A 16,089-nucleotide genomic window follows, 5' to 3' on the forward strand; every position below is an offset into this window, starting at 1 on the left:
CAGCTAAACTTTTCCTAATAAACGTTTTTGCCTCAAGGGCTTTGCTTGAGCAGTTTGCAGATGAGTTTCAGATTTCAAAAGCCTTCTCAGTTAACTTCTCACTAGGAGAAAGATCCAATTATCTACTTTCAAACTGTAATTTACTTTTGTATGAGTTCTTCACACATAAACGCTGGAAGACCAAGCTCTGGCTTACTGATGCCTGCATGGTTTTCTTCCACTGGTACCACACAAGTGTAAAAACACAGCTATGAGAAATGTATGTGGCAGCTAGTGCCAATGAACAGCCCAGAGAGCAAGAGTGGCAAGCACTAGGTCAGCGCAGAACATAAATAAAAACATTAAACATGTTCTCCAAGAGCTGGAAAAGGCTGGTTGGTAGAAATCAGTTTTCCATATCAAAAAGGGTTTTTAGGAAGAGAAACGTTAATTTACTCTAATGGCAAATGACTGTGGGAAAAGAATTTTAGACTTTACAGACAGTAAAGGTGCAAGCTTTATTCTGACAAACACCCTGCTGAGTCTGCAGTTCTGCATCCCTTTCAGAGTTCGTGGAGTGTGCCGCTCCAGCGGGGCCGCAGCAGGGAGCGCTGAGCAGTTGTTGCAGAAAGAGCTCAGACTTCATGGAGACTGGCTTCAGGTAAACCCCGAGGAAGAAGGCAGGGGGAAAAACTGCTTTTCCACCCCCTGAGCGTTATCCATAAGCCGCGCTGTGCACGGTTACCGTTTTCAAGAGTCAAAGCTTTTACAGAGAAAAGATAATCTGTAAACTTGGTATTTCTAGTATCTTTAGGATTCAGCGTGCAATGAATTAGGACGCACGCACCCCCCTCCAAAGCAGCATTTTGAGATGGTATTTTATACTATCAGTAGCTGGTACTGATTTAACAAACTACTCTGAAGAAATCGAGTGAATTTCCTATGCTGTCTTCTGCGACATCTACAGCGACGATGATAAACATTCAGTAGCAATAAGTAGTAGCATACAAGTAACTTGGAACACTCACCGCCACCATTAATAACAAAGCAAAAAATGGAGAAAGAGTAAGTTTACAAGGACAGCAGAGCTACCCACGGTTGTATTACAAAACAAAAAATCCAAGAAAGACACCAGCCACCTGGTTCAGTACAGCCAATACTAGTTGCCTGGGGTTAGATGGAAAAATATTACCACACTGTCCCTCTTATGGGGATGTTTGTATCTTCATTGGAAGTGAGCAGCACTGGCCATAGTCAGAGGTGGAAGATGCTCCAAGCTTACACACCAAATGCTGTGGTGTGAAAGTAGCCTTAGGAGCACAGAGTGCTTTTCTTTTAGGAGGAATGTGACCAAGATGCTCATGTTATTCCCTCTTACCCAGGGTCCCAAGAAAGGCACAGGACCAGGGCTGTCACCTCTCTCCTAAAACCCTTCCGCCACAGTAGCCTGGCACATACCCCAAGTTCTGCAGGATGGGCTACAGGGGCTTTCAGAAACAGCGTGCCGAGATGACAGACAGTGCTTGACATAAACAGAAAACCACAGATAGAAGAATCAGGGCTAGAATTAAACACTGTGTGCTCAAGTGTTGCAACGACTGAATACACTTCCCTAGCCCTGAGCACTAACTTCGACTCCAGTCTTGCAGCATGAAGTTCGGCTTCAAACTAAAAAGAAATACATGGGTTTCCTCCTCTAAGGAGGAAAGGATATTTCGGCTGGATTGGAGTTGTAACTGGGAAAAAAATGATGAGGAAAATCAAAATCACACATGCCATCAGCAATGAGCTTTAAACTTTCACACCGTACTGCAAAATGTTTTAGCATACTGAGGCTATGTCTGCTTTAGCAGGGCAGCCCCAAAGGAACAGATCTGAGTGAAACAACTGGTGCTGAGGACACAAGGTCTCTTTTTGGTCCATTTCAGGGGGTTTTCTACAATCTAGTGTTAGTGTGGTACGCACAGGGTCTGTTTGTGCCAGAGTGTAATGGGCGTTCCTCTGCAGCACTTCTGGTTTAGTCGCATTCAAAAGGAGCCCAGTTTGTGCGGGTCAAGACTTCTCTGCGACGTGAACTCAAAACAGCAAGTGAGGACAACTGGGATTCTCGTTTCAACAGCACGTTCCTGAGCCAAACTAAAATGCTAGCATAGAGGCACCCTGAACATTTCCAGGTGACAAAAAAGGGTGCCATTTCAGTTTACGGATTCTCAAGCAATAATTAAAAATAATCGGATTGTGCCAGCTACAACGTCAAATATAAATACCTTGCTTAGCTGAAAAAGGCAGATTCTTAGTGGCTTTAGGGAAATCATTCATTCTGTGGACAACCAGCTAGTTGCTACCAGGTCTTACTAGGAGCAGATAGGAAAATGAGCGAGGAAGCACAAGAATTGCAGCCATTTTTACTACTAGAAACAAGAAGAAAGCTTTTGTCAGATCCTGAAATGACATAACCTTGCTTTGTGCCTCCTAACCGCCCTCACACCCGCAGAAGAACAGCAGATAAGTTCAGATGCCTGAATTCAGGTTGGAGTAAGAAAGGAAGACTGAAGAGCAGAAAGGTTGCTCCTTGCTTCAGTAGCAAGGTACAGTAACAGTCAAACGAAGGGGGGGCAACATTAATACCAGCAGCAAAAGAATTTCCAGCAATGTATTAAATGGCAGGTAATGTCAGTATACTCTTGAAAAGAAGGCGGGTGACCAGTGAGCAACGAGTGGACTCCAGTCCCTGTAGCAGAAAGCATGGTGTAGCTGCAGGCCACCAGCCATCCAGATAAATTGGAAAAGGAAGAAGGGAGAAAGTTGAGCCAGGTTTTGCCTTGCTGTCCTTGACTGCAGGAGCAGCCATGAGGAACAAACACCAGCCCGCATCTGAGGGTTTGTAGTCAGGTTTGGGCTATCCAGGTGCCGCTCAGGCTAGTTCATACCAGGCCTGCACAGAGCAGACAGGCTGATTCCCTGGGAGGGCAGAGAAAACTGGTAGGACGGTGCTGAGCGCAAGCCAAGTTACGGTCGCTTGAGACACAAAAGCTACCTTCCTTGGGCTGTTTGTTTAACATTTACACGCTGCTAAGTAACACAAGAGTAACGTAACAGAGGCTTTGTTAGTATTTCTTCTTTCAGGTGCCTCAAGAAATAAGGTTGTAAATAATCCGAGCTTCCCACAGAAAGGTTTGGCTTTACTGTTCCACGTGCATCTCCTGCACAACCCTCCTCCAGTCAGCTGGAGTGACAACACACAGCCTTTCAAAGCTGAATGTATTTTGATGAAACTGCAAAAGTGAGCAAACCAGAGGTTCACCTCTCCAGGAAAGAGAGAGAAATTTCAAGCTTTCAAAGCCCAACCCTGTCACCTGGAACTTAGCATGTTGCTGCTAAAATGTGTGCTAAGTCTACAGTCCAAAGCTTTGCAGCAGGTAAACTCAACTGTTCAGAATCATTTCTGCTTCATGCTAAAGGTGACACAATTACAACAGCTAAAAAGAATCAGACTGAAAGAATGCCTGCCCCTAACTGAGATCAGATCAGAAACTATAAAACAACACAGGTATCTGTTGGCTTCTGTTACGTGATCCAGAAAGAGCTACAAAGAGATTTCAGTTAATATTTTAGCAGAGACTGTATCTGCGTTGACTATATGTCAACTCAGTGCCTCACATGCCAGAATCTATACTTCTCATTTTCTGTGTCAGTTCTCTTAGGGAAAAAAAGGGCTTTCAGGAACTTCTGAAATATGGTTACTGTCCAACAGAAGCCGGGGAACGATGGGTCACACCATAAAAAGCAGGGGAAGTTTCTTATGCATTCATTATAGCGTGATCTCATTGACAAATAAAGCTTTCCACTGCCTTAGAGCTAAACGAGAATACCAGTAATGCTTCCAAGTCAACCAACAAAGCAATTAATTTCTAGTGTTTTAGTGAAAGTCAGCTCTGTGACTGAACAAACGTACCTAGGCAATCCGAGCCATGTGATCCAGAGGGGAGACCAGCTGAATCCTTGCTCCTTGATGTCCAGAGATGGCTCTGTCGAGTTCAGTGAAAGGATTTCCAAGGCTTTCAGTACGACTGAGTGGGAAGCTGCATTAGATTTCAGTGCTGAGACAGCTTCATAGTAGTTCAGATGAGTCAAATCGATGCCATTTATGCTCAAAAGTACATCTCCTGTTGATTAAATAAGGATTATTCCAGGCCTTTTGCTATGAAGCCCATTTCTGCCTAAAGGTCTCACGTAGAACCCTGTTTCCAGCCTCACTTCAGTGTGCAAGTCCAACTTTCACTGGAAAAAAAAAAAAAAAGAAAAAAAAAAACAAAACCAAACCAAACCCACCCCAAAAACCAGTTCCTAAAGGACAAAGGGTCTCAGAGCTTCCTTACCTCGCTTGATTCTGCCATCCCTGAAGAGGCATCCGATGGGCTGCACACTCGTGACATATATAGGGAGCTTGTTTTTGTTATCCCTTCCGCCTCCAATTGTTATTCCTAAAGATTCCTTTGGTTCCTTTTTTATTGCAACTGTCTTTTCATGACTTACATATCCCTGAGGTAAATCCTACAAAGGAATGACAGTACAAAATGCAGCTTCATTAATGCAATTAACCTGAGAAGCCCAGATCTGGAAGAAAATAACAGAACATCTTGTATCTTTAATCCAGAACATTTCAGCAACGTTGCTGGATGGCAAAGTCAGCTTCTCGTGTACTTGCTCTGGGTAGAAACACTACCCTGTATTTCCAACATGGTACCACCACAACCGAGGCGCTGCTCTCCTAATGATCTCACGTTCGTTTGCTGTAGGGAGATGCTCACTCTGAGGAGAACAATTCTGCACTGAGGAACAAGCTACCAACTCATTTCGAGGTCATGCATATCAAGCAATCAACCTCTCTCTGACTACTACTAAATGTTTAGGTTGCAGTGAAAGCACACATTATAGTATATGCTGTAGAAACAATATGCAAATTCTATTCTAGGATTTAAATCAAGGAACCACACTCCAGCCATTTGTGACAGCTACTTACTAAAATCCAGAGACATTTAAACACAGAAGCCTAAGCAGTTGTAGCAAGTTTTCGCACCCAAATGGAAGTTCTAAACATAGAGCAAATCCCTCTTGGTGCAACAGACTGGCGAGTCTCCTCTTGCTCATACTGTTTCTTATAATATGCACATGGATGGCAGACGCAACACGGAGATCACAGGAACACTACAGTGTAATTTGTGTAGTTTCGACTTCTGTGCCATAAAGCCCTCTAGCTCCAAACCAGAAGCATAACTTAGCGTCATCATGCAATACCCTGAACGTGTTGTGCTTGATGGATGTCAAGAAGCAAGTCCCAAGCATCTCACAGATGGTAAATTTCCCATTGTCCTTTCCAGACAAGAAAGGATTAAACACTGGTTCCGCATCAACATTAGAGACATTTGAAGAAATTTTGACACGTTCTTCCCTAAAAACGGTGTTTCCCAGCAGACGACAAATGTACGGTTCTCCAGTACCAAAAGCCACAAACCTGCTGCTTTTCAATAGCTCAAGAAGAAATGGAGCTACTGATCAGTCTTATATGATGAATCGCCGTCACAGAGCAAACATAACGGACCTGCGAGACCAAGAATAACCCGTGCTTTTGCCATTATTTACAAAACTTACCTTCTGGTAGGTAGATTTTCGTCTATAGTGATTCTGGTCTAGTCGTCTCCGATGGTGCACTGGGCTTCCTCCATTGCTGCTGCTGCTGCTGCTGTTATTTGATGTGCTGCCGTCTTCTACCGGGTCCGACAGCTGTACGCCTGGCTGCCTCAAGACGACAAAGTTCACTCTTGATTCAGTGGTCTGCCAGGAGAAACAGAAAGAGTGTATTTATTTTATTTAAAATAGAAAGAAAAATAAATTAGAAATTAGGGACGGCCCCTGTCATTTTCTTGGGGAGAGAGAAGGGTTGGCATCGGTTTCTACAAAGGGTCTGAAACAGGGCTATGCAACGTGACGCAATGTTTTTTGTGAAGGGCCGCAGAATCCTATGGCGAGAAGAAGAAAGGAATTAGCAAACGTTAGTCAGAAGGAACAGGAGCAGAGGCAGGCTTCGCTCATGCCTCCCTCCCCTACAAATGCCAAACAAGTGGAAAGGGATGATTAATTCTTCCACTTCAGCACAAATAACCAAAATAGCATATTGTGTTGTGATACAAAACGAACAGAGCTAGAAGGCTGACTGGTCCACACGATGGATGACCATGATGGGAGTACTGGATGCTTTTTCCTTTTATTGTAAAGAAACTTGTTAAAGCTCCTTCCCTCCCAGCTTATGTACCATGTACATCTATTGTTCAACACCTCCCACCCGTTTTTTTCCCAGAGTACCTGAAGACATGACCTTTTGTCGAAGACTGCTGCTAATTAAACACTTAACCAGCTGTGTGTCTGGTCTTGGCAGAACTACAGGGCAAGTATTCACTATTGTTACTGCTCTTCTAATTTGGTTTGTTCTTCCAGATAATTTGACAAAACCTCATTGTGAAGGACTCCGCTGGGGTGAGGTGTATGTGTTTACTTGGGGCATTTCCTCTCACTTCTTGACGTGGGACCCTCTTTCCCTGCTGCCACAGCACGCTGGCAGCAGTGAATTCCCTGGCCTTGGAAGACGGACTGCATCAACTGGTTTGGTTTTGGGTTTGTTTTTTTTTTTCTTTTTAAACTAGTACAGGAGAGTTTTGTTTTCTGAAACAGAATTTAAAAGCCTCTTGCATCCAAAGTTACTTCAGATAAAGCGATTTTTTTCCAGACAAGTTGGCGCACATCTATTTCTTCATGAAATATATTGTAAACATTGCGTCCTAAGATGGGGATTTGCCCTCCCCTTCAACCAGGAGTACCAGAATATGTACAGTATGCATGGCTGTGCATATATAGATATATATCTGTAAATGGTACTTTACAATACACGTACAAGGACTCTTTTCTGCAAATGGTTTGCAATCAAAATTAAAATTACATTTAACCAAGAATTTGAATTAGCCCTCAGAAGAACAGATAACGTTTGGAAAACCGTCACAGTTTTACACAAATGTCACTTCAAAAGGAATTCAATCCCCAAACCTACTGAAGCTGGTTTGGAGACTTTGGTTACTGATTTCAGTGGGATCAAGAACGAGTTCCTCATATGGGAGTTATGCTTGCACATTACAATAAAAATGCAGCAGCACTTAATGGGATGCAAACAAAATTCTAAGAGGCGATAGAATGGAATCACATATATAACATAAAAAGGGATCTCAGTACTGGAACTCTGCTCTTTCTCTTCTTTTCTCCCATGCCACTGTACTCCTCTGCTGATTACCAGGGAGAGAACTGGCTCTCCCTCACCGCTGACCTCGGATCCTTTCCGGGATATAAACAGTATGTGATGAGATGTATTGTGTCAGGATCTTTAGACAAAAACAGAAACTGGAGGTCATCGCCTAGGGAGGTAAAGAATTTAAACTGATCTACGTGATATCTGCTGCACACGTAGCAATCCTTAATCCTTAATGAAAATTCCTTGCCCACTCCTTTCACCAAAACATCTGGCATGCTGCAACAGGAGCACATTCCTGTTGCGCAGGGAAAGACCACCTCTCTTCTACCCATTTCATATTCTAGAATGTTTTTAGCCTGAGGTGCCTGATGTTGTTTTATAGACTCCCTTCCCCAGTACAGGTAAAATGGGGAGAGAGGGCTTCAAATCAGTCAAAAGGGTTCTGTTCTGTGCTGCCAGCCTCTCACATCTCCCAACAACCACCTTCAGTTTGACTGTTTGAAGCACGAGAGGCTGTCCTAATTTCTCCTTGTCTCTGCTGCACGCATCTACACAGTACATACGAATATTTGCTCTGCAAGAAAGGCTCCAAACACCGCACCACAGAGGAGCTCCAATTGCCTTAGCTGAACTAAAGTGCCATGAGCAAATGCCTCGCTTCAGACTTGTCAGAGGTGACTCACAATGGATTCCCACTCTTCATGTTTATCTTCATTTGGAAGCAGTGCTTCCCACACATCCGCAGGGAAGTCACTTTCCCAAAGAGATATTTCAGGGAATGCAGTTTGCTCTGGTGTGTTCTGTTAGCCCTTGGGTCAGAACAGGAGCCCTGCCATCAACGCAGACAGCTGCAGAGTCATTAGCCATACAACCTCACCATGTCATAAATTACCTGGATTATCTGTGCAGCAGCCTCAGGTGTTCCTTGCCTCAAATCCTGGCCATTTATTGACAGGACTCTGTCATTCCGACTCAGCTTTCCATTTTTGGCTGCCAAACCTCCCTCTAACAGATCTAGAATAAAAATCCCTGCCTCGTCCGTCTTCCTGATCAGTTTGATTCCCAAGGGTTCGGATCGGTCTCTCTTTATCAAGGTAACGTGGATCACTTCCCGATTTGTAGCAGAAGTGGAATCCTGCTGTGCAGTCTTATTGGAAAAACCCTTCTCCTGCAGGACCATGAGGTGGAGAACAGGACCTGGGTGGCGCAGGAAGGAGACAGCTTGGCAGTGAGTCACACTGCTGATGTTGACGCCATTCACCTAGAAAGACAAACAAACCAGAGTCACTAATCAGAACCTACATAATTTAGGCACTGTCCACAATGTGGAACATCACAAAATTGGAGACAGGATGTACAACTCCCTGTGCGCTGCTGTGACTGAAGCAGCTGCTTATGATGCACATTAGAGAGCAGAGTTTTCTAAAAAAGAATGCAGAAGAAAGCAGATGAAATTAGACCATAATTGATGGTGAATAGCTGCGGACGGGGACAAGACAGGACAACTCACATAACTTAACAAATCTGAAACTGCAGAATATTGCAGTCTTCTTTTAGGATGTTAATAGGGCTACTAAGTGTGGGGACCTGCCCTATTTACAGCCCAGACTGAGACATGTACAACTGAACTGGATAAAACAGAAGTTACTCTGTTGGTCTACCTGAGAAACCAACTCGGAGATCGTATCGGCCACTTTTGCACGTGGGGCTACCAGTCTGTGCTGAAGTCCACAGTCCAACAGGATAATCAGGCCTTTATGGCTTGTCAAATGATTGGGCAGCCATAGCCGGGAGGTGCTAACAGTTCTCGCTGCATGTAGGCTTTATGGCTGCATACAAGCTTCTGTCGCCTTGATCAGCCCACTGCCATACAGCTTGATTAATCTGGAAACTAAACCTGGCCGTGGGTCAGCACGGTATGAGGTTGGTGCTCTTTATTACTCACGTTACATAGCTGATGCTTACTTCAAGTCGTAAGGTCTTAAACTTTGGACCTGCCCATTGATAATATGCAGCTTAAGCAACATAGTAGAGCAAGCAATTATAAGTCTTCCTAACTAGAGCACAGTCCTTTGGAGAGAAATGGTGCTACTGGGCAAAATTTATCTGACAGACATCTTTTTACTTTATCCAAAATGGTCTAAATTTCAAAAAGCCATCAAATATGGAAGGTAAACGTGAGTATGACTGGAAGGAACCTCAAAAGTCTGCTTCTCAGCCCCAGCAGATAAACAGTGCTACTGACACACAAGTCTGATCAGTGCTTTTAAACCCTCAGCTGTAGAGATCTCCCAGTTTTCTAGGCAACTCTCCTCCCCCAGCCCTCATCTCAAGTCTAGAAAAGCAATGGGACTACCAGTGGGGTTTTACATACCTCAAGAATATGGTCCCCAGGTGCTATTCTTCCATCTGCAGCAATGACAGAATCCCGCAAGACTTCCTGAACAACAATGTTTCCTAGTGGAGTGTCTTTACCCCCAACTATCCTCATCCCCAGCTCTTCCTCTGGGTCTTCTCGGTGAATTTCAATTGTGGTCGTTTCAGCCACAAGGCTAGTTCTTTGAGGAAGGTCTGATTGTGGAAATTGAAGAGAAAAAAACAACACATTAATAGAATTTTCCTTCACATCACACCACAAGATTTGTAACACCGGCAGGTTGTGTTCAAAGTAGCATTTGGAGGGAAAGCAGCTGTCAGGAGAGGAAAGAATAGGTCAGATTAAAAGGTGAAAAAGCCCCTGCTTCTTTACAGTTTCTCCAGAACGTTTCCCGTCTTCTCCTATCTTATGGCAAATTTAAACTCTTTCATTATTATTTCTTGAGTTTTATTAAAGGGCATTCAGTACGTTTCACTTACCACTCAGAGATTTATTTTTCTACTGTGACAGCTGGCCTACTAGAAGCGCACACACAAGAAATGCCAATTTCCACGATGCCCATTAGAAAAGGGGACTACTGAGCTGTAATTACTGACTTTAGCACAGGCAGCTCACGGCAACCTCCCTCCTCTAGTCTCCTTTCCTCCTCTTTTCCCATCCCCCCTGTAAAACAGGAGTAATGTTTACTTATTTCACAGCACGCTGAAGACTAAGCAATGCTTCTCAAACACTTTGAAGATGAAAGTTGTTGTTAGCGGGTCGTATTAAATCTACCAGCACTGCAACACTGAGACAGGCCCAACACTCTAATGAAGCCAAGCGCACTGCCTGTCAGGGTGAACTGCAGTCGTCACACAAGAGATGCAAAACCTGCCCCAAGTGCACTTTGGGGAAAAAAGCCAACAGAGAAGTAAACTGACCTGTGTGTTAACTCTGGCACAGGCACAGCAGTTGCCAGCTCCAGCGCCTGCACACTTGGAAACTAAGTTTGAAACAAGGCACGGAGATTTCCACGCTGCTGCCTTCTAACAGGGGTTGAGACAAGCAGTTCTATACTGAAGGGGAGATGGTTACTTTTATCTGCAAGGGTTTCATAACTGACTATTAATCCAAAAATTAAGTTATGCTATAAAAACATGCTTGCTGCACACCATTAGGGAAGTAGTGACCACTCTAGGAAACTGACTGTATATTTAACTTTCTTAACAAGATTAAGAACTTGGAATATTTCCTAATTGCTAATTATTTGGCTTCTGCAAGTGCTTTAAGTGCTGCATGTTCCCATTGACAGGGACTGCCTTTGTTTCTGCAAAGAATACTGCAGATACTCACTGCAGTTTAACAGATTCACCAAATCGTTTTGCACAGACAGTTTTGTCCTTGTGAGCAGATCCTGCCACGCCTGATGCACATGAACGCATCTCCCTTCTGCTCAAGGACAAGCTGAGGAACGAGATTACTCTGATGGCTACTAATGGCTGAATAGCATTGAGGATATCTAAGGATGTTGGGGACACTTTAAAAATTGAATTGTCCGAGATGGTTACCTCATTTTTACATTATAAAAGGTAATTACATTTCTGTATCAAACTCTCACCTTCTTCAGTCTCCTCAAAAGCTGGATTAACTAGTCCAGGCTCTGCAGTCCCTAGCGATACCACAGCAGCTGCAGAGCTTTCTGCCACGAGTGATGATCCTCCACTTGGTACCTCTGGATCCTTGGGCGTGTTTGTCTCCGCTTTGATAGGAGGATCTTCCTTCCCTTTGGAAATGGGATTCTTTTTCCGCTGCAGTTCAGATTTGTATTTCTTGAAACCAGGACACCTAGAGAGAGATTGTCAGTGACTAAGTGGCTAGTCTCTGCCTGCGTGGTTAACCTAGCACATGCAAGCTCTGACTGACAAAGGTATGTGAAGAAGCATGTTCAAGATCCCATCGGCTGCAAAGCTTGTGTCACAGATGCTAAAATTTGTTCTCATTTGGCCTTCAGCTTCTACTTGTACTAGTATCAGCTTAAGAGCAGGCTTGTTATTTTATTACTTTCAAAATTATTAAGCAAATTATTTAAAGAAGGAGGACGTAATAGGAATGGGAGTCTCCCTTGCTAAATATTTACCTGGCAAACACTTGGTGAGGAAAATGATACCTCTCAAAATATAAGCAAATACTTAGCTCTGCCCTTTTAGTGATGACTATGAACTGTATCTTTATGCAAAGGAAGTGGCTCAAGTGTCAAGCTCAGCCTTGAATTAGGCTTTGTTTTTAACACGCCAGTAACATGCAAGAGCAGCAAGCGAGGCTTGCTTATTTTTTTTACTGAATGAGACCTGACCCTCCGACGGCCCTCCACCTCCAGTCCAGGCAGGTGATGGCTCTACTTGAATGGGAGCAATTTAGAGGAGTTTATAATCCCACTGACTGCTCCCCACACAGAGGTTCAAAGGCAATTCTACATTCAACAAAATGCGCTCTGTATGCAGCTTCACCACAGCCAGCCTATCTCAGCAAAAATGCGCAAGGGAAAACAAGCTCTTTTATCAAGAGCACTTATAAAAAAGGTGGCAGGTGAGGAGGGTGATGAATGCAAAAGCATCACTTTCAGAGACATGAGTAGTATTGGGTGTTTACCAGAGTCACTTTTCAAATTAAAGTCGACTATTTACATTCTGGCTAAACAAGTCTCATCCCGGTATTACTTCCTCTGGTTTATTCCTAGTCATTTATTCTTCGGGCAGTAAGATGACCCTGAAACTTAAAGACAGAAGCTGATTGATCCACTTGTGCACATGTCCCTCTGAAGATGTCAAGAAACAAATTCATTTTGCAAAGGGCAGAGAAATCCCCCAAGAGAACAAGTTTCTAGATGCTTATTTCCTTAAGTCTCCTGCTATCAGTTAATCTCACTTAAAAATAAACAACAGGAACACCCAAATCCTAGTGTAATTTTTTCTCTTTTTTTTTTTTTTTTTTTTTTTGTTTTTCTCCTTCATTTTTCAGTCTAACTATGCTCACAGCCCAGGTGAAATAGCCTCCCTTTCTAGAACACACCCTCCCCAAGGAAGATACAAAGAACTATCAACAGAACTATCAAATGGATAAGAAAATGATACAGTTTCCAGACAGGTCTCTAACATAAACATTTAAGGGTGCCTCCCTCTTCTGTGTTTAACTCCTGTGCCAGAGGGATTAACAAGTGACAGAAGTTTACTGATACCAGGGTAGATCTGCAGAGCGGAGAGGAAGGCCCAGCCCTGCTATGGGCCATGGCCCCAGCTGCACAGCGGGGCAGCTCTGTCCCTGTAGTCTAAGCATTCAGCCCTGCCTGATAACAAGAAAGCAGTACGAAGAGTTAGTTCAAGAAAAAGGAGGTTATAAAATTTCACAGATCGAGAGAAAGGGGCACACGAGCATCTTTCATCACTTCCTCTGCCTCTAACGCAAGCTCTCCGCTCGCGGATACCAAAGACGAGCAAGAACCTGAAGGATACATCCTAGGCTGAAACTGCAAAGGTATCCTAACCCTAACTGTTCCCTGCATACTGGTTGACCTATTTTTAAAATAGGTCATTGCCACAAAAAGCTACAACATAGCTGAAGGGAAACAAGCCTGTTGCATTTCTCATTGCCCACTGACAAAACACACTGCCAACAAAGGCCTGCTTCCGCCTGCAGCGGGGCTTGTACTTAGCTCCCTTTCCTGCAATCATTAACTACGTAGGAACAAGCGTTCTTCAAGCACCATGGCGCGAGCTCTTTGTCACCTGCGCTTCTTTTAAAGCTACAATATTCTGCCTGCCACCAGCTCAACCAGCAGTGGAAGCACCAAACCATCTCTCTGCTGACAAGCGCAAGAAAAAAAAAACGTCTCCCTTCCTCTGCACAAGGGGGTGAAGAGGAAAAAAAAAAAAGTATTTTTCATTTGCTTCGCTTTCTCAGCAGAAGAATGAGAGAAGATAATGGAATTATAAGTAGGTGATTCAGCAACTGCATAATGTGCAGCTTGGAGGGACTTACATTATTTGGATCAAAGACTTATGTATTGCACATCTTAATTGGACCAATTAAACTGGCAACACTGCACGATCCCTTGCTTCCAGAGTGTTGACTTTATGCCTGTCTTTCTTCTCTGCGCAAGTGAAACAAGAATAAGCATGTTTATAATAATTTTCAGTCAGGTGCCCCAGATCAGGACAAACAAATTTATATACATTTGATAGGCTTTGCGTCCGCGAACAACTTGCAGGCAAGCAGACAAGCACCTCACCCTTCGCCTCTGTAGCACCTGTGAGCTGGCCTCCCTAACACACACGCGCGCAATTACACTGTCTTCACCCACCCGCCTTTCTGGCCTCTCCCTCTGTCATCTTTGGTGTCCTGTCTTGCCCCACTTTAAGAACTGTTCTGAGAATGGATCTTTTTGGTCAGAAGCACAACAGACAGACGGTATTATACAAGGAGCAATAATACAACGTAAATGGGAATGCACCTGTTCTGCAGATGAGCTTCTAGTTCACACCGCTGCATTGTCTGCTGACACTCCGCCTTGAAAGGACAGAAGACAATCAGCTTATCCAACAGGTTCCGTACTAGAAGGCTGGACTTGTGGCACTGCTGGAAAGAGAGCTTCTTCCGATCCATAGGACAAAAGTTATACTCCTGCATGAAGTTTTCAAGGCACTTGAAACAGTACGTATGTCCACAGGGGGTGTCCATAGGTTGGAGCAGAGGTTGAAGGCAGATATGGCAGATGAGCTCATCGTCTACTTCATCCTGGAAGTTGTAGAGATGATTGTCCAGCAAGAGGTGGAACTGACCACATTCGCAGCAGAGTTCACTAACTTGGGACACGTGTTCTTCTGCTACGGGGTCAGCCATGATAGCCAGCATCAGGCACTCTCGGCCCAGCAGCAAGGAAACTTGTCACGTAGTAGCTGTCTGACGGAGGACCTCTAATGAAAGGGAGAGAAAGAGAGATTTCCAGCCAACTGTCTGCTCCCGATCTAGCCAATTAAAAATTAAATTGTATTCCTGCCTTAAGTTGCCCCCAGTATCTTCACCCCCACCTACCCCCTTAGCGTTCCTCCTTCCACAGCGACCCTGTGAATGATCAACCCAGGGATCAGAGAACGCAAGGACCTCATTCAGCAAAATGCTGAAGCACATGGACAAATTGAAGCTTAAGTTACTTTACACACACCGGTGACACAGACTAGATAAAACCCTGCCAAACCTATGAACTAGAAAAGCTGAGACAAAAGCTGCATATTCCTGAGGGAGAACAACCCAGAGAGGGAAAGGAAGGGAAAGAAAGGATAACCAAGATAGTGATTTTTAAACTGATAATTTTTCTCTCTGGCTTTCCAGATTATATCAAATATTTAAAAAATACGTATGGTGAAACATCAGTTTGGGGACTTCTAGCTGTTTGGGTTTTTGTTTTGCATTTTAGGGGGGGATGAGGAAAAAGAAGAGGAAGAAATTTCAAAAGAAACTTAAATCTAAATCACATTTCCTTCCTTTTAAGCCCACTCCCTTCAAAAAAGTTCGTTTTAACAAACAATGCATTGTTCCTCACTCATCCATGCCTAAATTCACCCATGGAAACAAGTTTCCTACAAAAAGACTAAAGCTCTCTAAATGCAAAAAATGTAAAGGATCGTCCACGTCACAGTTTGTTGTAATGTAACACAAAGGCTTGAGCTTCAGCTTCTTACAGTGAGGGAGAATAAGATAAGGGGCAAACCGAGTTCTTTGTAGCTGCTGCTCTACTGAGTTTAATAGAGATGACTCCAGTCACATCCATTTTGGATCTTGGCTATTGTAATTAAATATAAAATGCACCTGAGTTTGCTAGCAGATTACTCTACAGGCACAGAGACTACTGCAGGAAGGGTTTTTTTAACCTGGCAGTTATTTTAATGAAGTAGGAAATGTGGTACTAGATGAAGCTCAGACTCTGCGTTACACAGTGGGGGGTTTTGTTGTTGTGGTGGTGGTGAGGTTTTCTGGGGAGTTTTGGGTTTTGGGTTTTTTTAAGTTTATGTAAAAAATCCCAGAGTCTTTTAAAACAAAAAAAATTGCAGAACTGTGATGAAATGGAAAATTTCTGAAAGAGGACATGGAAAATATCTGAAAACAATTGCTTTATCTGGAACAGGTAAAAGCCTAAGCAAGAGCGAACACTGGTCTGCACCAGTGCCTGGAGGACATGGCTGGCACGCAGCAGCAACTTTGGAGGAGGGTAGGCAAGAACAATAAGACAGCGAGAACGGCAAGAAAAAATTAGTCATGGGTTTCTAATAAAAATCATACATCACTCCAATTAATTGTCAAGCATAAGTCAGCTATTTAATTAAAGGGATAACGTATCACCAACAGAATCAAGCCATTTTACAGGCGAATTTTTACCTAGCCATAGAAACTTGTTCACTTCAAA

At 43.6% G+C, this 16,089-nt stretch overlaps 1 protein-coding gene across 4 annotated transcripts in view; it reads right to left on the reverse strand.

The window, feature by feature from the left end:
- LOC104023128 (ligand of Numb protein X 2) overlaps positions 1–16,089 on the reverse strand; it is a 30,790-nt gene that overhangs the window by 2,757 nt on the left and 11,944 nt on the right. For all 4 annotated transcript variants that reach the window (XM_087748365.1, XM_087748363.1, XM_087748364.1 and 1 more), the window contains exons 2-8: positions 14,140–14,602; positions 11,251–11,477; positions 9,651–9,847; positions 8,169–8,537; positions 5,632–5,814; positions 4,359–4,533; positions 3,935–4,145 (exon numbers count right to left, since the gene is read on the reverse strand). In XM_087748365.1, coding sequence (XP_087604491.1) covers positions 3,935–4,145; positions 4,359–4,533; positions 5,632–5,814; positions 8,169–8,537; positions 9,651–9,847; positions 11,251–11,477; positions 14,140–14,540 — 1,763 coding nt within the window. In that variant the 5' untranslated portion in view covers positions 14,541–14,602. The remainder of the gene's footprint in view (positions 1–3,934; positions 4,146–4,358; positions 4,534–5,631; positions 5,815–8,168; positions 8,538–9,650; positions 9,848–11,250; positions 11,478–14,139; positions 14,603–16,089) is intronic.

Source organism: Nipponia nippon, unplaced genomic scaffold (genome assembly GCF_047370975.1).
Source record: "Nipponia nippon isolate SJK-2023a ecotype South Korea unplaced genomic scaffold, ASM4737097v1 scaffold_12, whole genome shotgun sequence".
NCBI lineage: Eukaryota > Metazoa > Chordata > Aves > Pelecaniformes > Threskiornithidae > Nipponia > Nipponia nippon.